The 22860-nt window shown below is 37.4% G+C and overlaps 3 protein-coding genes across 7 annotated transcripts in view; 2 read left to right on the top strand and 1 right to left on the bottom strand.

Annotated features, from left to right (window-relative positions):
• LOC116293488 (cytoplasmic dynein 2 intermediate chain 1) overlaps nt 1–7839 on the bottom strand; it is a 40200-nt gene extending 32361 nt beyond the window's left edge. For 2 of the 3 annotated variants that reach the window (XM_089037260.1, XM_089037261.1), the window contains exons 1-8: nt 7696–7839; nt 7262–7315; nt 6870–6923; nt 5194–5682; nt 4831–4874; nt 1817–1868; nt 1491–1531; nt 783–834 (exon numbers count right to left, since the gene is read on the bottom strand). In XM_089037260.1, the coding sequence (XP_088893386.1) occupies nt 783–834; nt 1491–1531; nt 1817–1868; nt 4831–4874; nt 5194–5682; nt 6870–6923; nt 7262–7315; nt 7696–7710 (801 nt within the window). In that variant the 5' untranslated portion in view covers nt 7711–7839. Of the gene's footprint in view, nt 1–782; nt 835–1490; nt 1532–1816; nt 1871–4830; nt 4875–5193; nt 5683–6869; nt 6924–7261; nt 7316–7695 lie in introns of those variants that run through there. The other variant, XM_089037262.1, reaches the window with a different exon arrangement.
• LOC148906903 (uncharacterized) lies at nt 2620–3854 on the top strand. The gene is made up of 3 exons (XM_089037263.1): nt 2620–2892; nt 2975–3133; nt 3203–3854. Exons 1-3 carry the CDS (start codon nt 2860–2862, stop codon nt 3728–3730), a joined length of 720 nt encoding a protein of 239 aa, XP_088893389.1. The 5' UTR covers nt 2620–2859; the 3' UTR covers nt 3731–3854.
• Nucleotides 7840–9593: 1754 nt separating the features above from the next.
• LOC116304100 (uncharacterized) lies at nt 9594–22856 on the top strand. 3 transcript variants are annotated; one of them, XM_031713757.2, is made up of 8 exons: nt 9594–9735; nt 9872–9928; nt 13285–14459; nt 15192–15274; nt 16216–16306; nt 17400–17509; nt 18555–19224; nt 20165–22856. In XM_031713757.2, the coding sequence occupies exons 1-8, from the start codon at nt 9719–9721 to the stop codon at nt 20203–20205; spliced, it is 2244 nt and encodes a 747-aa protein (XP_031569617.1). In that variant the 5' UTR covers nt 9594–9718; the 3' UTR covers nt 20206–22856. The 3 variants fall into 3 exon arrangements, with proteins under 3 accessions (XP_031569617.1, XP_031569619.1, XP_031569618.1); XM_031713759.2 differs by lacking the exons at nt 9594–9735; nt 9872–9928 and adding an exon at nt 11615–11763; XM_031713758.2 differs by lacking the exons at nt 9594–9735; nt 9872–9928 and adding an exon at nt 11615–11774.
• The last annotated feature ends 4 nt before the right edge of the window (nt 22857–22860 follow it).

Here is a 22860-nt window from a genome sequence, read left to right as displayed (position 1 = left end):
CTGTACTCCGACGTTCCACAAGGACAACGGCAGGCCAACACAGCAACCTCTATAATCTTCCAAGATCCGCACTTCAGCACTGACGAGTCCACCTGCGCATCATTGTTCCTGAATTTGCTCGAGGACGAAGCAAACAAAAAGGAGGGGCAAGTGTGACAGAGTCAAAAGACACTATTTCGGACAGTAATTATTTAGTCATAAATCTATATTTTAATTAGGAATGCCTCGTGTACACATAGGAATGTAATTCTTTAGTTAACTGTTTGCGTGGAAAATGCGTAAGCAAGAAATAATTTCCGTACGTAATTACATTACAGTGAGTCATGCCTAGGTTTGGCGCTTGTTTACGTAAGTTCGTGTTTGGGACATCCTGTTTGCGCCTAGGGCGTGCAACATTGCATAGGATGTGTAAGGTCTTAAGAATGCAGGTTTTTCCATAAAAATAGGCCCAAACTAAGCTTAAATCAGTGTAGTAAAAGTTCTTGAAGACGTTGCACATATCAAGACAAGGAATTCTCTACGATGTAAAGAGATATCCTGTAATCTTGTTCCCGTTTTTTTTCATGTATTGTAAAGTTGTGTGAATTTTTCAATAAATTCTTTTGTCAAAACCACTTGCAATCTGATTCATAGCTGAGCGCCTTGCCGCCGGTTACATTAGTTCAACCTCAATCAATGTATGAAAAAAAATTCTGTAGCAAACAGAAATAAATATTTTAGCATTAATATTGGAAGCTGAGCTAAATAAAGCATCAATAATAATAAAGTTATTGGAGCCATACTTCTTCCTTTTCTTTTCTTCTTTCTCTGTCATCTCTTTCTCTTTTCTTTTCCCTGTAATATTAAAACGATATTTTTTTAACAGAATAAAATTTCATACCCTATACATGAGCATACCACCTTTATTTGACACCCTTCTTGAGTATCTACAGTAATATAATAATATTATTTACCCCAAAGGAGTCTTGTTTTGGATGGCTCTTCATCAATAAAGGTTACTGCATATTTTCTTGTATTACAACTTGCTTGTATTTCAAACTTCAGTTGGTTTTTATTTTTATTATTTGTTTTGCCAATCATGCCTGGGAACAGGGTTTTATGTAAATTACCCACTCAATTTACTTAGATTAACTGTAATAATACAATATTAGCATAATTTCAGACTTGAATATAGAGTTTTGCTTGCTGTGATTGGTTGAATAACCAGTGATTCTGAGACAATAATCACTGTTCAAGTGGTGATTATGAGGTTTCCAAAGTTGGCTAGAGCGGAAGTAATACAAAAACGTTTTTTAATCCTGAATTTCAACTTTTCTCTGATATTCAAGTCTAAAATTATACTAAAACAATTATTCCATCAGGCTCAGTGATTGTGGGAACTATTTACTTCGCAGCTCAAACACTCATGGCTTGGTAAATATTCCACCTATAATCACTTCACCTTTGACCAATATTTGTTAAATAAGCATAATAATATAGATTTACGGTACCTTCTCTCCCCACTCTTATCTCTATGCTTTCTTGATTCATCCTAAACATGTTAAAAATTACAATATAACAAAACCATAAGACAACATCTGGTTACATTGAAAGACAAGTTAACAGTCATATTTGCACCATTGCTATTGTAAATTAAAAAGACTCATACTATAAGGGTAGTGAGTTAAAAGGGGATCTACAGACAGGCTCTTTCACCTACATCTTGCATTTTAATGTCTCTGAAAGCATGCATAGCATAAAGGAATCGACAATATTGAATGCTAATATACAAAGTGTGATTCTGATACATTTTCTTAACCAAGACGTATAGACTTACATGTTCCCTTTCTTTTCTCCTGTCCCTGTGATCCCGTTCTCTTGACTTTTCCCTGCACAACATAAATAATCACGTAAGCTTCTCACATGTATATAGTATATACCTCTTAACCATTTATTTATAAGAATTGAGTCTGCCTAAAATGCCCAGGGGAAAACTCTGGAGTAAAAGTATCAGGACTGGTATGCTTGTCGAAAATTTTCAAAAAATACCCCTAAAAATATTAGAAGCCTTTTTGAGGTATCCGATTATTTCGCCTACGCATCATTTCGCCTACCGAAGTTCGCCTACGCTTTATTCGTTTCGCCTACCAAAGTTTACTTAGCTATAATTACACTGTTTCTTTTCGATTTCCGAATAAATGTTTGTTTGTTCACACTATCTTTAGGAGGGGTTTTAATGAAATATTATGAGAGAAACATAAGAGAACGTCGAGAATGACTACAAGACTTCGTGACAACAAACCCGTGACTAACAACAGTGTACTTCGATCGACAACTCGTGCTCGTCAAACCATTAGATTTTCGAATAAATCTTTGTTCCCTCACCAAAATCTTTATCAAAAACACGAATATCTTATCTTTAGGAGGGGTTTTAATGAAATATTATGAGAGAAACATAAGAGAACGTCGAGAATGACTACAAGACTTCGTGACAACAAACCCGTGACTAACAACAGTGTACTTCGATCGACAACTCGTGCTCGTCAAACCATTAGATTTTCGAATAAATCTTTGTTCCCTCACCAAAATCTTTATCAAAAACACGAATATCTTATCTTTAGGAAGGTTTTTAATAAATATCTAGGAGAGAAACATAAGAGAACGTCGCGAATGACTACAAGACAGACGCGAACGTCTTATTGTTTGTGAGAACAATCCTGTAAGACTCGTTAAAGGTGTGACTCAACCTCTGCTTGATTTCAATAGGCAGATTTCAATGCGTTGTTAACCTATTGTCGGCCATTCACTCAGCTCCTATCCATAAATGCCTTCGTCAAATCCGGCGACAACGCAAAACAGCTTCCCCTGGTTTTTGTTGTTATGTCGGGAAAGAAGAAGAAGGATTACAAAAAGGTATATCAGATTGTGAAACACAAACATGACAAATATCGTCAATGATTGACTCGAACTAAACATATTTCTTTTTTTATTGTAGGTTTTACAAGAAATTATCGGCCTTTTGCCACAGGAGCCATCTGTACGAAAAGTTACACTAGATTTTGAAAAAGCAGTATGGGCAGCCCTGAAGATTGTTTTACCAGAAGTAGAGCTTCAAGGATGTGCGTTCCACTGGACGCAGGCTATATGGAGAAAGGTAAAAGTGAAATCATAGTAATGCGATATTTTTGAGATAGATTTACTTATTATTCTTTTGTTTTTACAGATACAAGAACTTGGTCTTCAGCCCGCATACCAGCAAAACGAACTTATCTACAAGTACTTGAAAAAGATCATGGCCCTTCCTTTCCTGCCCCATAACGAGATTCCTCGCCAGTTTTATAGACTGCAGACGCAAGCTAACGGAAGAACCCTACAAGAACTATGCCAGTATGTGGACGATCAGTGGATATCTTCGACCATCCACGAACCCAAAGAGTGGAGTGTTTTTGGTCAGCCTATTAGGACCAATAATGACCTTGAAGGATGGCATCATGCTTTGAACCGGCGGGCCGGGAGAAGTCACCTTCCCTTTTATGAGTTAGTTGAGCTACTCCATAACGAAGCTAGGGTATGTGAACTCAGCGTCAAGTTGATCAGCAGTGGCAAGCTCAAGCGAATTCAAAAGAGAAAGTATCGAAATCTACAAAGGAAAATATTTGACTTATGGGAGAAATTTGAAAGTAATGAAAAATCAGCGGTCCAACTGTTGAAAGCCTGCTCTGCCCTGAATGGCCCCTCTAGAAGTCAATAAACCCATATAGATATTATATCTATATAAGGAATATTTTAGAAATAAACTTAATACATTTGATAAATGTCAATAATCAAAATTTTGTAAAGAATCTTCGATAATAAAATTGGTTAGTTATTACAAATTGAGTTGATTATCGACTGCCTGTGTATAATAATGAATGGAATGTAAGCACGAGTTGTCGATCGAACTATTTTGTTGTCACGAAGTCTTGTAGTCATTCGCGACGTTCTCTTATGTTTCTCTCCTAGATATTTCGTTAAAAACCTTCCTAAAGATAAGATATTCGTGTTTTTGATAAAGATTTTGGTGAGGGAACAAAGATTTATTCGAAAATCTAATGGTTTGACGAGCACGAGTTGTCGATTGAACTACACTGTTGTTAGTCACGGGTTTGTTGTCACGAAGTCTTGTAGTCATTCGCGACGTTCTCTTATGTTTCTCTCCTAGATATTTCATTAAAAACCTTTCTAAAGATAAGATATTCGTGTTTTTGATAAAGATTTTGGTGAGGGAACAAAGATTTATTCGAAAATCTAATGGTTTGACGAGCACGAGTTGTCGATCGAAGTACACTGTTGTTAGTCACGGGTTTGTTGTCACGAAGTCTTGTAGTCATTCGCGACGTTCTCTTATGTTTCTCTCATAATATTTCATTAAAACCCCTCCTAAAGATAGTGTGAACAAACAAACATTTATTCGGAAATCGAAAAGAAACAGTGTAATTATAGCTAAGTAAACTTTGGTAGGCGAAACGAATAAAGCGTAGGCGAACTTCGGTAGGCGAAATGATGCGTAGGCGAAATAATCGTGAAGCCTTTTTGAAAAGGTGTGGCTGGATGATTTGTAATATTAAGAGATACCCTAAAAGATACCAAGATATGCTGAAATAATTAATTTTCAATTCTAACATGCTAAAAGATATGAAAACACTGTTGTTTTTTACCAAGCATAAGCATACTTTTACCCTGGAGTTAGCCCCCTCCCCTCCCCCCTCCCCCCCTTTGCACCTCCTCAGGCTAAATTTTAAGATGCAAAGAATGCATTATCAAAGGATTTGGTTGTATTCTTATATAAGAATTTGGATGCCTGCACGTTACCTTTTTTGGTCTCTGTTTTCATCACGGTGTCTACTTGATTCACCCTGAAAAATCAAAATCATAGCTGCTACTTTAATGTCATGCAAATATGAGGCATAACAGTTTTATATTAGAGGAAAAAGTTTAAACTAATTCCAGCTTTGGTTGACTGGCCAATTAATTTAACTATTGTATCCCAATCCTTGCACCTTACATGTATTTGTCCAGAAATAAATGTCAAAAAATAGCACACACACAAAAAAAGAAAAATACTACATTGTCACTATCAAAAGTCAGCCATTGTGGTTATTAACAACTGTTCATATTTAAAGTGCAAATGCATTGTCTAGTTTGTTTAACTATTTATTAAGTGATCTAAAGTACCTCATCTCTTCTTCTTCTTCGTTCCCTGTCTTTTCTTCTTTCTTCTGAGCCAGTTTCATCCTCCTTTTCTTTTAATTTTCTTTCATCCCTGCGATCATCACCTTCATGATCCCTCCTTGATCTATGACGCCGTTCTCTGTCCTTGTCACTTTCTCTATCTCTTCTTCGTCCTTCACTTTCTCCATGCTCCCTTTCTCTTCTGTCCCGTTCCCTAAGTCGTTCCCTGTCTCTGCTTGATACCTTGTCTTTTTCAGATCGTTCTCCTTCTTTTCTTTCCCTTCCCCTTCCACTGGTTTCTCCTTCCTTTTCTCTTCTCCTTTCCTTATCTCTATCAGACCTTTCTCTAGTTTTTTCTCCGTCCCTGTCTTTATCTCTTCTCTTTTCTTTGTCAGAACTTCTTTCTTTTCTTCTTTTATCTCTGTCTTTATCTTCACCATTCACCAAGTCCTCTCTGCATTCTCGTCTTTTTCTGTCATCATCTCGATCAGACTATAATTATATAGAATAACATAGTTAAAACACATTGATGTAATAAAAGAATAAATAAATAAATGAGTGGATAATTGGGTCCATTCATGGATTAATTAATGGATGATTGGATAAAAAATACATTTATGGATTTTTAAGTTTTATCATTAAGTTTTATCATTAATAGTCTTAGAATTTCTTCACAATTAAGATAATCTTAGCTTACAAATACACTTCTCATATAATTTTGCTCAGTGTCTTTTGTTGGGGGGTAGTGGGGTATTGTTTGGGGGATGGGTTTAGGGTAAGGATTCATAGTGTAACATTTTAACGATATATAATTTAACAATTATTCGCCGAAGGCGAAGTGAATATTGGGGAATATTTACTGAGACATGAGTCTCAGAAGGTAAATATTCTCCGATATTCACTGAGGCTGAGGCAAATAATTGTTTTAGTATAAATACACAGGTGATTCTTTCAAAAGAAAAAAAAGGAAAAAAAAAGAAGATAAAAGACATATTTTCCCAGTAACAGCAACAAAGTGCCTGGCCGCCATTTTGGATTATCGCTGGAGGTGATTATTGTGTGATAGTGTGAGTTTCTCAACCAATCAGCACGCGAGATTTTCAATAATCACCTGTGTATTTTTACTAATAGCTTATTATTATTATTTTTGTTGTATGGATGGAAAATAGCTGTTATTACAGTTGAACCCACAATGTGATATTCTTTTGTTTTAAGTTTTGATGGATGGATGGATGGATGGATGGATGGATGGATGGATGGATGGATGGATGGATGGATGGGTGGGTGGATGGGTGGGTCGGTCAGTGGGTGGGTGGGTGGGTGGGTCAGTGGGTGGGTGGGTGGATGGATGGATGGATGGATGGATGGATGGATGGATGGATGGATGGATGGATGGATGGATGGATGGATGGATGGATGGATGGATGGAAAAGAAGTGAAAATGTTAATCAAACAGCAAAAACTAAAAATGTCTGCATCTTATTATCTATTACAAATGATGGTCAAACACTGGCCATTGCGTGCTGCCAACCAAAAAATAAATGACATGGATCACTGTTTTCCTTGCTATGCACTGGGACACTGCCATCAGTCAGGTACTGAATGACAATCAGTGCATATGTGTAGCACAGAAAACAGTGGTAAGGGAAGCCAAGGTATGTACAGACACATTTACTCACTTTTCTTTCCCTTCTGTCATCTTCTCTGCGACTTGGCCTTTCCTTTTTATCCCCCTATTCAAAAATATTTGAAAGAAAATTATCAGTCCAACCATGAACTATACAGAGTACACAATTTCTACTCCACAGAGCTCAAAATAGTGGCCTGCCAATGGCCAAATGACAGGACAACTTTCAGGTTTGGCAGGTGAAAATAATGATGCACTGCCAAATGAATAATAAAATGGCATGCAAACTTTACTGGAATGACCTCCTTTTACCATGCTCCTTTACTATGGCAGGCTGAAAAAATTTATAATTCGAGCCCTACTCCACAATTTCTAATCTGCATTTCAGAATCTATGCACGTACACGTACAAGCATGATATTTTGTACAAATATTACAACTGTACCTGGATTGCTTTTTTCAAGTCCGATTCCTTCCATGTATCTTCCTTACTGCGTCCCTGTCAACATTGAAAAATGGTAAGGAAAGAGTTCTTTCTCTAAAATTTCGGAGATTAATAGAAGTATAAGTAAGTCAAGATGCTGAAAATTTTTGAATGACTGACATCTACAACATTTTTTACCGATTATATTTGACAACGACAACGATGAAAAATATAAATTCAACATCCAACTTTAAAAACTTTCAAACATTTGTTTTATTGCATAATTTATATCGCTTTTTCATTCCTCGTCTATTCTTTTTCTGTCATTGATAAAAATTCCCTAAAAGAACTATAAGCTAAGATTATTTCAAAACATTTTCTAAATGTTGAACTTGGCAACCAGATATTTATACCGCTAACGTCGGCAGAAAATAAACAGAATACTTCGAACTTACTTTGCCAGAAGGCATCCTTTAAGAGATCTGGGTTCTTCCCATCTTTTCTTTGTGAAAATTAACGAGAAAAGTAGTCTTTCCACAAGATATTCTGGTTTTATTGAGAAAACTCAGTTGCTATGTAAGTACAAATAGTCCGCCATTTTGTTTGATACATCCGGGATATTTGTTTCAAATGATACAAGAGTGAGATCTGGATACTAGTGCCTAGTCTCACCACGGACAAGCCACTGACAATTGTTTGCTTGGCGCGAAATTTAGAAGTTGGACACAAAAAGAAACTTTGATTAATTTGAGTGATCTAGAAATCGTATCATGTCAATCATTGGAGAAGACATTAGTATTTTTAGCATCTATGAAAACAGGTTAGTTATGAAGATGAATTATAAGTTAGTCTTGCTACACTGAAATGCCTACTTGAAATGATTTTATATACTCCAAAGATGATATCGATTGTATGTATACATCGTGGGATTTTCTTATCGTTTTCGGTGTAAATTTAGACTTTCTTGCATCCGATTTACAGCGATGAGCTTCCTCGGTAACCAGGGGCTACTAAAGACGCAGCGATGAGTAGCTTTCGTATAATATTAATAGACCTAGATGATAAGATTAATTTTAATTTAAAGCTTACTTCAACTCCAAAAATAAGTAACCTTTAAAATATTAAAATGCCGAGTTTAAACGCAACTCGCAAACACTTATTTAACCAAATTTTAATGTACTTAAGGCATACGATGATAGAAATAATATATAATATTGCGAAGTATTATGTGAAGCAAACCCCAGGGGGGACTGCAGATAATCCAATAAAATGTCGTGAAGAACGAGTTTGCGACCAAACCTTGAAGAGCTATCTCGTTAGAAAACGATGTTTTTTGTAAAAAGACATTATTATATTTGTTTTGATAGGGTTCTGAAAGGCATCCCCCACCTTCCTCCGTCATGGGATGATTAACATCAATACAGGGTGTCTATGGCGGCTTATAGATCCCTTGCATGTGACGTCAAACCAGCTCGATCTGGGGGACAAAACGATAGGTTCCAGTTCTCAGGAGATTGGAGTTCTTTTGTTTTGTCCCCCAGATTGAGCTGCATTCCAAAGTGCTGCAGAAAAACGGTGTGAAGTTTACCTTGAACCAGAGCTGAAATAGACAGTACAGTCCCCAGGGTGACTTTTATCTTAGAGATATTTGAAAACAAAATCAAGTATAACACTTATATAGAGGAGCTGGTGGCACTGGATATCCCGGCCACCCGTTGCAGTACCTAGTCCCTTTCATTTTGACCAGCGTTTTTTGGCCTCGATATGGCACTACAAATCCCACAATACCTTGCAGACGTCTTGACCTATTTTGGAATAGTGGTCTCGACTTGATGTTTCTGGTATCAACAGGTGGTAATCAAGATTTTTCTCTGATATCAAGCTTTAAAATATAGGGTTTTTAGATTCCAAATTCTAGAGATGGTAAACCTGCTTTACTGAAAAGAGCAGATAATTGTGGCTTAGGGCAAATGTAGAGAAACATAATATTGGTTGAATATGAAGAGGCTGTTTCAATACTGACATTCATTTGGAAAGAGAAAGTGGGAAAATGATGCGAATGGTCAAGTGTTACCTTGATTTGATCATGTTATTTGATCTACCTTTATACTTGAATTTACCATGTTATCATCTAGGTATTTCAAAAAAACTTTAAAAAGTGCAATTAATCTCACTTATGTCGACTGAGTAATGCAATAAAATTAGTAAAATCTAATAGATTTTGAGCCGTTTTGTCGTTGTTTTGACCATGGAACTTAAACTCTAAAGTTAAGGAAAACAGTGCTGGTGGGATGCGAACTATACCCGTTGTACCTGTTCAACTGACTTTTGTTCCTTAACGTTTGTCTTCCCCGTTTTCAATTCACGCGCCACGTATACAATTATCCTGTGGCTTAGTTTTCATATCTTTTCTGTCGACAAATTTACTTTTAAATGTCGTTTTAAAGAGATTTCTCAAGGGAAGGCGATTTTGATACGATGTGGACAGCTCTCGGGCAAGTATATATGAATTGCATTACACTTGTTTCAAATTCAAGTTTGGATTCTAATTCAATAGCTGTGAAATCGCTTTTTAGGCTTTGCAGTCATGCCCTAACTGGCCAATATATTATCACAATTTCTTTTTATTAGAATGTACGCTCTAAAAGAGACCTGGAAAGAGAAGAAAAAACTGCGGAAGCTACGAAGGTAAATGCTTTGAAAGGTTGAACAGATTTTCGACAATTTTCGTGAATGGGTGTATGCATGAGTTCACTCTAGTTAAGTTATGATTACCTTTCACTACGCTTTGGCATGTGATCTCTCTCTGAAATTATACACCAGTTTGAAACCCTATAGTTGAAATAGTTGAAGTGAAATGCGATACAGTTTTACCAACCGTGTAGTTGGTGTCATAACCGTTCGAAAAATCGTGAACGGGATTTGTTTAGAGGAAATTCAAAAAACCATTTGAATGTTTACAGTTTTAGTTTGCTCTGTTGCTTACTGAATAAAGTATGCAATAGGTATTTGAGTTTTGGAGATCTCTAAATACAGAAGAAAAAAAAAATTATACATTTCATTAACGACCAAGAAAAAGATTGCTTATATATATAATGTGATATTTTTCCCTTTTTTGCTTTTATTTTTGTTGACTTTTCAAAGTCACGCCTTTGTTGAAATGTCACTGAATATCGTACACAACTAGATACGTTACTACGATGTAAATTCCATTGCTAACTTGAAAGCTGATGTTCAAAAAAGAGTCTGCAGTGAACCTCAACGAACGATGTCGGATTAAAATACATTCCCTATCAGCAAATAATCCTGTTTCAATGCCTGTCAAGTAGCAACTGAGCAACCAGCAAGAAGCAACTGGGCAGCCAGAAAGGGTGTCTCTGTAGTCAGAGGAAATTAATAATTTCTTGTGAGAAATAAGCTAAGGTCGTATTTTTGTCTCCATAGTCTAAGCTTTTTTGTTACAGGGTAGTCACGCCGGGAAGGTTGCTTTGTATGAAGCCCCGAAAACACAGGAGCATTTACGATTGCATCTTGCTGGCGATACATAGTATCTACAATGTTAACTGAATCGAATTGGCCTAGCGGTAAAACTTTTAGGTGCACACGAGTTATAGATGTACTGTAGTGTTAGTGTAACTTTCCGACTTTCGTTCCAAAAACGTTTCACAAGTACAATGCAGTTTACCGTGAAACTCGTCCATATACTCAAGCAGGTTTCAGCCACTGATCTTCACCTAAGAGAATAAGATTTTCTCTTGCTTCATCATGGTTCTCCCTATTTTCTTGTCGTTCGTCCGTTAAGCATGGGCCATTTCTTTCGCAGTATAAAACGAATCACCAGAATCAAAATTGGTCATAAATTTAATTTTCGGATTTCTTTTTGGTGGATTTTGTGTAGTTGTGTCTCCACCATCACCTCTCTCGTGCACTAGTCATAGAACAGATTTCGCTTAATAAACTGGGAATTTCCTTGACAACGTTCGCTTGAGAAGTTTCAATTTCATTAGTATTAGCTCTACTTTCTCACTGTATTGTCTGTCTGACCGTCTGTCTTTTAGTTTAAATCTGCCGAGTGTCCACTTTTCATGCAAAATTCATTTATTTTCTTTAGCAAATACCAATCAAGTATTACAAAAACCTTTAGTATATCTTAACCAAAATTATTTTACCACAGACAAAAATAGCAACATGGTAAGCGAAACCACTTATAAACCTTTAAAGAAGTCGTTTAGTTCATTCATGCTGTGTTGCCTAGCAACCACCTGACAAGTGGATAGGACACAGCTTACCTTATTTGTCAATCCACCTGCTCGGTCAGGTTTTACGGAGGGAATATTATAAACGCAGATCTTGATGTCTTAACATCCAATTCTATTTTTAAAATGACCACATAGAAAACGTATTTAATATCACATAAAATATTTAACTCGTACTTTCACAAAGTAAGCTTCTACCAAGGATCTTTTAACTTGGTTTACGCCAGCAATTTTCGTCTTGAATCGAAGATAAGCCGCACCAAGAAGGTACCTTAGAGGTATTGACATTTTTAATGTTTTTCTGTAATTATAGTATGGCGTAACGCGTCTTTCTTATTCAAATAAGGTTTTAAGATGGTTTGGGTCTCAAATGTTGACTATTGTATAGCGTTTATGAACCGAATCAGAGAACGAACTGAAAATCTAAGCAATGTCATTCCGCTTTATTTTGAGTATAGATCCATTCTTTCAAAGGATTTATTTGCTTTGTATTTCATGTACTGTTGCCTTTATAGTTCGAACAGACATAACAATTATACGTACATGGAAATTTGATATCTTGCAGTTTGAACGCTGATAATTCTTGTTTAAGGGACAAAAAACTGCTCTTTTCTGATGGTACTAATAGTATTGATAGTTACTGATAACGATTCTAATGTATATTTTTAATATTGGTTGTACTTTTAACAAAAGAGATGTTATTTAGCTTTTCTCATAGAAAGAAATAATACGATTATTCAAACCATGGAATTATGTAAAAGGAACAATAGCGAAGCTATTCTGAGAAAACAATGAGCCGAACCGCCTTCAAATCCGTCATCATAAGAGTTCAGAGTAACAGGAAAATCCAGTTAAATGAAATACCTAACATAAACGCCGAAAATGGAACTGTGAATTCTTTTGAATTTGCGATCCGTACTTGCCTTATTTAAAAGAATCTTGAGCGCTCGTGGTCTGCAGCTATTGTTTCTTTGTGCAGCTTCCGTCAAGATATTTTGAGTGTGTTCAGGGATAAGCTGATAATTTCTATTGACGTTCGTTGTCTGACTAGTCTCGGGGTGGTGGGAGGACTCGGATTAGAAAATGGCAGGGATGCTCGTCGGACCATTTAGGGTTCCAGATCTGGGATTTAGTACCTCTTAGAGTGTCACTAATCTAAACGATACCTCTTAGGGCGTTTGTCAGATACCCAATATTAGATATTGACAGCCGTAATCACATTTGTAATTCAGGATATTTATTTTTGGTTCATCACCTAGTTGCACGCCCATCTGGGCAGGACTCTGGTATCTTTTGGGGGTCAAAGCTTCCAACGAACATCCCGCCTTATCATATATGGGAGTCCCACCCTTCCGGGTAGTTCTCATGTGCTAGTGCACAGTTCTTTTGAATCTACTCTGGTGTTGTTTAACCTGTAGATTTGCGAGTTTTGAGAGAGCAGATTTTTAGAATCGTTATGAAGAATAAACCGATACAACACACAAACTAATCAATCATCTGAATATATACTTGCTTTGGTAATAAATGCAAAATGTCCGCTCAGTTTCACACTATTTTTACACGTGTTTGAGTAATTTCCTTCTTTCTTCCTTTCTGGATAAAATAGTGATCGGTTAAAGGTTATGTCCGAATGCCTTGAAGGTCACTTACATAGACGAAACTTAAGTACTGAATAGAATGAATGATCGAACTGAATGGGAGGAACTACTATGACAAATATATTGGCAGTTGATATGAAAATGTCTTGTTAATTTTATTTTAATTTGTTAACATTATTCCTTCCCCCAGGAAAATTAAAGAAGGCAGTCTTCGACAAGTCATCATACCAAGTGAATCCTTGTACACCAATTCCAGCTACTTGCCATCATTCGACGAGGTCAAAGTCCAAGAAGAACTTTCCGATTTTTACGATCCTACGACGGACAAATTCTCAAAATATGCCGAGTTTGAATACTCCATGGGCGGTAACCTGAAACTGTACGAGGACCATATAGCAATCTCCAGCCCCAAAAGAAAAATTAAGAAACCCTCGCTTAGTCCCTACAAGGCGGGACTGGAATACGAACGAAGTAAACTTGAATCGTCAACTGACTTAAACTCGGATTTACAAAGTGAAAGTATGGATACACCGTTGAAAGGAGGGAAGGATGCGATCTTTTCGGATGGACGTCGTTTTAACAAACATGGCGATGATATAGACTTCGGGACATCGCGTTTAAGCACTAGTATAGAGAATCTTGATATCTCTGATATGTCTGGTAGATTTTCCAGGAAAGATGTGCATGATTCGGATGGTTGTGATGATATTAGTATAAGACGTTTCCATGGTAACAGCAACGACAGGGACTACTCACCGATACGTCGCGAACAAACTAGAAGTTTAGATCGACAGGGCGATTTTAGCACAACCGAGTCAAAACACGACATGGAAAGAGATTTCTCTCCAGTTCATAGCACTGATCAAGTTCTCCTAGAAACAAAAGAATACTACAAAGCAAAATCAAGTTTGACAGCGAAAAGTAAAAATCACGTGCTTGAGTCCGCGAGTAAATCAGCCAGTGGTAATATAGTGTCTAACGCGCATGAACAGACTAAACCTAACGAGGATATCAATGTGTTGGAGAGTCTCAGTCGTTATGATTTAACCTTAAGTTACGTGAACCAACAGAATATGACCCTTCAGAATGGCGATTATAACGGCGATCTTGATATAGATTTGTCAGATCTTAGTTCGGATGTATTCACTGATAGCGAGATTCCTATGACGATACCTGATGCAAATGAATGGTCGAGGAATCGGCAAGCCAAGGATTTTTACCCGGACTCGCCGACGTCGGAGTGCGCATTCTTTAAGACACCATGTAGCTCAAGAAAGAACAGTTTAGATTCCTCTTTGTCTGAAGAGAGTTTGTCGGACAAGGAGCCAGATATCAGAGGGAAAATACAAGTTCCTGTCCGGAAATGTGAGTGTCAATGGTTCCTTTCCTTTCCTTTCCTTTCCTTTCCTTTTTATTCTTTCTCCCTTCTTCCTATCTTCCTACACCTATCTTCCTACACCCCTACACCTATCTTCCTACACCCCTACACCTAACTTCCTACACCTATCTTCCTACACCTGTCTTTCTACACCTATCTTCCTTCCTTTTGTTTTTCGAACCTGTCTTTTGTGAGACATCAAGATTTTTTTCGCGCACCTGTTCAAACTCGAAATCCTAATTGACGTATAGAACTAATTTTAAAAAACGTCGGAGCCAAAGGCGATTGGTAAGGATAGATGACTTGTGTTTCCTTTTTCTTATTCTTGTTAAGAATATGGAGCTTCTTTGTGTTTAGTTGTATGCCCATAATTTATTTCTGCCTTGGAATGACCTATCTCCTTTAGCCCCGACAACCGGCCATTTTAAAATAGGTGTATCTTTTGCAGTTGATTACCAAACAAGCAAAAAAAGCGCCATGCAACTGCGAATCTAGGAAAGTTCGATGGTTGGAAATCATTCTTAGAACGTTCAGTATATACATTCTTCTTTGACTTTTACACTAATCAAATTTCAGAAAGCTTGGCTAGCCACCCAATCTACTTCTTGGAATTGCAGTCGTTGTATTCGCATAACCATAATTCGTTTATAGCGGATCATTGTATTTCGTAGTAACATTTATAAGAGACTTTTGGTAAATCTGTAACTCATATTTTTCAGCCATCGTAACAAATGGGCACAATGGCTACACTAATGGAGTTTCGAAGGTCAAGACGAAAGGCGCGCTCATTCTAAATGGAAAGGTAAACGTCTCACATATCGTGAGTATTGCAACTTAGATAACTAGATTAGCAACAAAAAAATCTTGACGATTAAGGACGCGAGTTGGAACTTCAAATGGGTGTGTCTCCTCGTTCTACGGACGCAACGCGAGGGAAGTTAATGTCCCATTTTGACGTTTAATAAACTAGTTAAATCAGTCGTGTTTACACAGATTCAAACACGAAATCTAGAGAAGTTACCTTTGTCAGGGAAAACAGAACTTTTTACCTTGAGCGTAATGTTTTCCCTATTTCAGACCACGTGTCATTCCTTTCACTGTCATTTCTTTGTTTAACGGTTGCGCATGAGATCAAGCATGATTATAGACAACACTCAAACCAACAATCTTATTCTCAAAAGAATGACACGTGGTCTGAAATGGGAAAACATTACGTCCGAGGTAAAGAGGTTGATTGATGCTCAATACGCAAACGTCAACACACACTACTGTCATAGTTCTCACGTTCCCGATCTAGATTTATTATGAAACTTTCTTTTGTGGGCCAAGTAAAATCACTGTAACTTTTAATGAAGTCGTAGATTAAATAATCCCCAATCCATGTGGGCCGCAATATATACAAAGAGCAGATTTTCGTATGACTGTGAAAAGCTCACGGCACGAGCGCGGTCGTGACACCGCGAGGTATACGCCAAACCAATCACATCGCACGAGAATTTACTCTTCATCCAATCAAATGGCCGAAACACGGCTCAATCACGGCGCAGACACGGTCACGCCAGAGTCACTGCACTGTAAAACCAATTACATTGCGCATGAAAAAAAGAGCCAATTAATATTGTATAAGACATTACCGTCACGGCGCTGAACTTTTCACAAGCATACGAAAATCTGCACTATACATAAAACTAACTACCATACGAGCAAGAACTTTTCAAGAACTGCATCTGTTCTAACTTTCAGCCTAAATCATCAGTAACTCCTTCTCAGAAGCCGGTGATAAAGAACGACAAATCTAAAGTAGGATCGACAGAAAATATGAAATATAAGCGAGGTATGTATTTTTCACGAGTCGCATCCTAACAGACTTGCAATTTGACGAAAGATTCGTTACTGACTAGTCCTAATTGGCAGGATTCACGTTGAAACATCAGCTATTCTTCCGTGCTCCAGATCACTTGGCATTGATTCTTTAAATTTCTTTGTGCGTAATCCATATGAAGGTATCCGGTTTTCCATGTGTATTTAATCAGTGGACAAAATACCTGCCGCCATGTCAGTAGACCTAGCAATATAAACCAAGGCAGGGTGCTTACCATTTACCCGGAAGAACCGGAAATTCCGATTGAAAAAAACAAATGGTATATGTCATTCCGATTGGAAAGTTCCGGAAAACTCCGTCTAAACTTAACGATTAAGGAAGCCCACTTTTCCCGCTCTTTTTGGTTCTACGGGTTTTATAGGAATTCAAAAATTCCCGCTCTATTCTAGATCTTATCAATTAGCAAACGAATTTCCAACCTGATGGATTGGTTTAAACAGTTAGCACCCCAATATCTAATCCCTTGTAAAGGCCAATCAGCATTGCGATAATGATGTCACATGATAATCTGAGAGTAGAAAGAAATAATTGTGATTGAGGAATGACGCGCGATGTCGGAATTTCGCCCAAGCCAAGGCCCTGACTAAAAGAGGAAACATTTTCCCAGAATGTTTCCCAAGGTGCCAAAACTGTCAGGAAACATCGCGAAACATGTTTACTCAATATCAGGAAGCGCATGCGCACTTTTAAGATAGAACGAGCGTTACTAATTAATGAACTTTTCCATGCGTCTTGGAAGCATGAAATGTTTCTGCCGCACAGCAGAAACATTTTTGCGTACTGGAAGCAAAATGTTTTTGCACGCAGCAATGTTTCGCATGTGGCTAAACTTGGAAACATCGAGGAAACATGCGCGCGGTAAACATGTTCCCTCGTTTAGCTAGGGCCTAACAATGCTGTTACAAAAAGAACTATGTTCATGACCTTTTTAAATGCGCAATACAAACTCAAATATTTTTGTAGTTGTTTCAGCTTTGTTTCTCAATCCCTTTAGTTATCTATAGATAGCTATTTGCATTAACACTATTTGTGAACATCCCTTTAGGTGGTAAAGGAAAGATCTCGACTAAAAAGATCGACTATGCAAGGGATGTTAAATCTAAAGTAGATTCATTCAGAAACAAAAACCATGTACCTGGTGGAGGCAATAAAAAGGTACGATCGATTAAAAAATATTTCGATAGAGTGACCAGTTAAACAATAGAAAACAATGGAATTTGCATGAAATTGTGCTATTTAGTATAACTAAAGTTTCACGGATTTACTGTGGTCACTCTATAAACTTTCTCACCCACTAGTAATGCAAACTAGGGTGAAGTCATTAAACCCGTGAAATAGATATTAGACTAACACACATTAGTAGACCCTAATTCCATGCTTTTCTTTTGTGTCTATTTGACTATTACACGTTGACTAATATTTTTTATTTCACGGTTTAAATGCCTTCACTCTAGCTCACTAACATTTCCCAATTTTATATAAAGTGCTTTGCAATACCATTCTCGACTTATCTTCCCCAGCCTTAGTCTCGGTTGTGCTTTATAGATTCCAGCTATTCAACCAAAAGCCGTGGAATTTTAATCAACTCGTATTGTTCAGTAGTACGTACATCCCTTACTATACAATGAACCTTAATAATAGAAAAGAACTCTTTTGTACGCAATTGAGGCTAAGGCTGAAGGCGAACTTGAAATGGGAGTATTAGCTACGTTCAATGTCATGCTAGTGATTTTATATATCAACGTGGTCTATTACACGCGCAGAATCGTGCAATAGTCCCCTGCGCCATCTTGAAAGGTAGCCGTGCCTTTGCATCCGAGCGAGGCGAACGGTGAGCTTGTAATGATAGAGACGTAAAAAACTGCCTAAAGTGTTTAAAAAGGTCTCTATCATTACAAGCTCACCGTTCGTCTTGCTTCGATGCAAAGGAACGGCTACCTTTCAAGATGGCGCAGGGAACTGTGAAAGGGGCTATTTGCCGTCGCCACAAAATAGTTTTGGTGGACGTCAATCAAAGTGTTTCCATGACATCGTCAGAAAACAAAACGTTTTCATTAGAAAGAGCAGATATCATGGAAACGCCTTGTTTGACGTTAACCCTATTCTGTCGAGACGGCAAATGGCGCGATTTATCGCTTGAGACTGGGAAGCACACACACATGAGAACGATTGTTAAACATTGTTTTTATTCCAATGACAGATTACAAACGGTCGAATAAATAATTATAAACATGTGGAAACTCGAACTGATACCCACGGCGTCGAGGCTTACAGCAACTTGCCAGCGGAATTCCAAGAGATCGCACGCCGATTGGCCAGACAAGACAAAGATTTGCGTGACGTCACAGGTGGAGGTAGTCGCCCTCGTTCCAGACTTTCCAGCCGCTCAAGTCGTGGTGAATCGCCCAGAGAACGGTCACCGACTAGGTCAGATAATTTGGCCAAGTATTCTCGTCTATCTGCGTCGTCATCAAGCCTGGTTTCCGGGAAGTCTAAAATGCGGCGTAACCCAAGTCTTCATCCACGGCCAGTAACACCAAGTCTTAGCCGCTCACATCCCGCTACGTCTTGCACGCTTTATAATTCAAGATCAAGGCCTTCTTCACGCCAAGCATCACGCTCATCATCACCCGTCAGGTCACGAAACTCCTCGCCATCCAGAGGAAGGAGTTCGCGTCCTTCTTCTCCGACAAATAAAAGAACGTCACGCAGTAACTCGCCATCAAATAGCAGAAATCCACGAAGGTCGTCTGTTTCTGGCGGTTCTTCCGCTGGTGCTCGGTCCAAAACTCCAACACGATCTTCCTCACGCTCTCGTCTTGACGATACACGCCCCTCTACACCCGTGATGGATATTTTTGCTCATAGCAGTAAGTAATACTCTAGTTTCGAGTACTCTGTTGCTGAGGTTTAGCCCCGATTTTGTGTATGATATTTACGTGTTCCGTGAAATTCAAAGGGTTTGAATTTCGAAGGTTTGGATAGACGTCAATCAAACTGTTTCCATGACATTATTGGAATACACAACCAGCTAATCTGAAATAGTGAAGCCCTGAGGAATGCAGAAATGGCCAGCGAAAAACAAAATCCTGTCCATCATTGCAATGAAAATATAACTCATATTAGTTATTGTTATCAACGTTTTTTCATTTGGTGGCCTGGAAATCCATAATTTCAAGAGGAAAAGTGACACCTCAGTTTTCTCGATTCTGATTGGCTAACGATTTCTCTCAGATCAGCTGGAATGTTTCAGTTGTAAGTGTCTATGAATGTCATGGAAACTTTGTTTGACGTTCACCAAAACCTTAAGCAGCGGGCGAAAATTACTGACAAGCAAATATGGGGAAACTAACGTTGTATTTATTTGATGCGACGTATTGTACTCGCTGCCCTATTGCAATGCATGCGATTACGTTATTCGTTGGGGTTTATAAAAATATCGTATTATTGGAGCACTACGAAGGTACTATCAAGCAAAAGGTTTTGTTCTAACTGGTCGGATTGTAAAATGGGGATATCATCATATGGGGAAGCATGGGTGGCGTAGCGGTGACAGCGCTCACCTCTCATCAATGCGTTCAGGCGCCGAGTGCAAACGGGCTCGGTGTCATATGTGAGTAGAGTTTTTTGTTAGTTCTCCCCTGTGCTTAAAGGGTTTTTGTACGGTTTTCCTCCCTCCACAAAATGTAACTACTAAATTCCAATTCGATCATGAAACGAGAGCCTCCGGTTTGTTAGCCAATAGCTATTAACTGCTTCCCTCGTACAAACAAGGACAGATTATATAACTATGTATATTTTGTCTTTCAGCTTCTAGATCCCTCTTTCAAGTTGTACCAGTAAACAGATAGCATTTACTATAAGAAACTACATAATTTTTATATGTTTTGATACTTTATTAACTATTATCGACAAAATATTTTATCGTAAATTTATAAAATAATCATATTACCATATGATGTATAACTTATTTATTGGAATGACTGCAATAAACCTTAGGAGTAAAAAACCATTACTTCACAATTATATATTTGAATAGTGATAAAATATTTACAAGAAGAGTTTGCAACTCAGTTACCGAAATCGTTAAACACAAAATGTTTGGTGACGTTTTGCTTCGCTCATTTCCCTGGGTCCCAAACACTCGTGTTGGTTTGAACAATAGGTTCCACCACGCGTTGCCACATATCCAAGTGATTGAGATTGTTCATGCGGGTAAAACATCTTTATTCTCAAGAGAGAAAAATTGACAGCTCTGTGAAATAGGTCTATGTATTAGATGAATATTTTAATTGGTTATATTCACGATAGACATTATGATGCTTTTCGCATTGTAATTAACAATTAGCCCCGCTACCCCAATGAGGGCGAAAGGTCTAACTGTTTTAGTATAGACCTACTAATAGGTTAAATAAATGAATACGAAGTTGGAATTGGCTTAATAATTATATATTTTGTGTGATTTTGCTTTTCAAAACCTTCACTTTTCGCTACTAGTGGTCTATCACTACTAAACCACTAGTAGGTCAGCCAATCAGAGCGCAGAATTTGCGATAGACCATGAGTAGGTTTATACTAATGCAGATTAGTCATTAGTCACGTGATTGCGTAAAGGAAACTCTTTCCAACATTAATTCATTTATTCATAAAGATGTGGACTAGATAGAGTAATTTTATTTAACCCGTGAAAAATAGTACGCTTAATAGTTAGTAGCAGACTCTAAACGCATTGTTTTCTTGTTGTTGTTGTTGTTTTTTTTTTGTTTTGTTTTTTGTTTTGTTTTGTTTTGTTTTTTGTTTGTTTTTTTTGTTTTTGTTTTTGTTTTAAATCAACTATAGCACTAGCTAAACAGTCATTTTTCTTTCAGGGTTTAAATAAAATCACTCTATTTGACTATTACACATTGACCGATAATTTTTTTTTCTAACCGGTTAAATGCCTTTCACTCTAACATTCTTCTCATACACTTATTTTAATAAAGTTAGTCACCTGAAAAGCTATAAAGCTGAGGCCGAAAGGATTATGGGTAGATTCGTTTTACACGTTCAACCGCTTGATAACTGTTCATGGACTTGCGAATCTTTCACCGGTTATAGTCTCACTTCTTCTGAGCATCATCGAGCTGCAGTTTGTATTGAAAAAGCTTTGTATATACATATGCTTTTTTGATATGAAAAGTTTCCCATGATGCTCAGTGATCTCAGCTTTCTAGGTTTTTGGTGACTAACTTTATTGAAATAAGTGACAATGGTCGAAGTCGAGGTTGGACATGGTACAATAAATGTATGTGGAATACATCAAGTCTATCCTCTACATCAAGCCACTGTTTAAAGGGTCGATCAAGCAAATAGACCCCTTACAGTTCGTCGGAATGCAGGACATTACAATTTTCGGGAGATGAAAATTATTTTGTGTTGTTTTGACGTCAAATGCAAATATGTTTTTTCCTTCAAGAGATATTGGAGATTAAAGAATGGCAGCTATTTTACCTGATGACGTCATATTCTTAATACTTGAAAATCCTAAGATTATAATAAGCTATATAAAAGGCTAACATCGTTGTTAGGGGCCTAAACACCAGTGTGGTGTTGCTATAGCAACCATAGTTTGTGCATTTTAATGTTTCATATATTGAATATAAGCATACTGCAATGATTGACAATTATGAAATACTCTCATAGATACATGTTAAAATATATGTTGAAGGAAACTGTGAGTTAAGAAAATGACGTCATCAACCTCCTAATTAGAATAAATTTAAATCTTGAATATCTCTGTAACTAAAAATACTAACAAGAAATGGAAAGCGCCAGTTTTCTTCTTTTGTGAGTATTTTACAATTTGCTTAAATAGTGAAGATTGAAGACATTTAAATTTCATCGTAGTGACACTTTAAAAATACTTATGATACTTTAATGATACTGGACTTTGCATACATTGGTTCACTGCTAACAGACACTTGGAAAGCATTCGATCGAGGCTGCAAGGTATTTTCACATAGTTACTCGAATTGCAGCCTCGATTGCAGGCTTTGTGTGTGACCATGGAACCGATGCTTGAAAAGTGGCGAATGAAATGATGATTTATGGAAAGTGGGCAGGGGATTGTGGTAATAGTTGGATGTGACGGTAAGAAAAAAAAATTGGAATTCCAGCACCTAAACAGGGCTTGGGTGAATGAAGGTCTCTTAAGATAAGAGAACCGTCAGTATTGTTTTGGTACAATGGTCTATTGTCTTGGAACAATACTTTTGGGTGCTCTTAATTTAAAAAAGCTATGTGTAGCAAGGGGTGAATTCAGGATTTTTAAAAGGATACAGGATACCTCAAGCCAACAACACAGGAAACCCATAAGAGGCGAGAAATCCCAATAGAGGTTTTGCACCATCTTTGGCTTCCTGTGGTTAGATGGCAGAACAATTTTTTTTTCTTTAATTATGACTATTGTTCTTGTATTCTCTAAGGAAGCAAAAATTTTAATATGAAAGAATTTTAAAAACTATTAT

Source organism: Actinia tenebrosa, unplaced genomic scaffold, assembly GCF_029948245.1.
Source record: "Actinia tenebrosa isolate PJP-AT-01 unplaced genomic scaffold, QUT_ActTen_1.0 PGA_scaffold4__44_contigs__length_22323623, whole genome shotgun sequence".
Taxonomy (NCBI): domain Eukaryota; kingdom Metazoa; phylum Cnidaria; class Anthozoa; order Actiniaria; family Actiniidae; genus Actinia; species Actinia tenebrosa.
This window is presented reverse-complemented; position numbering and strand designations above follow the sequence as displayed.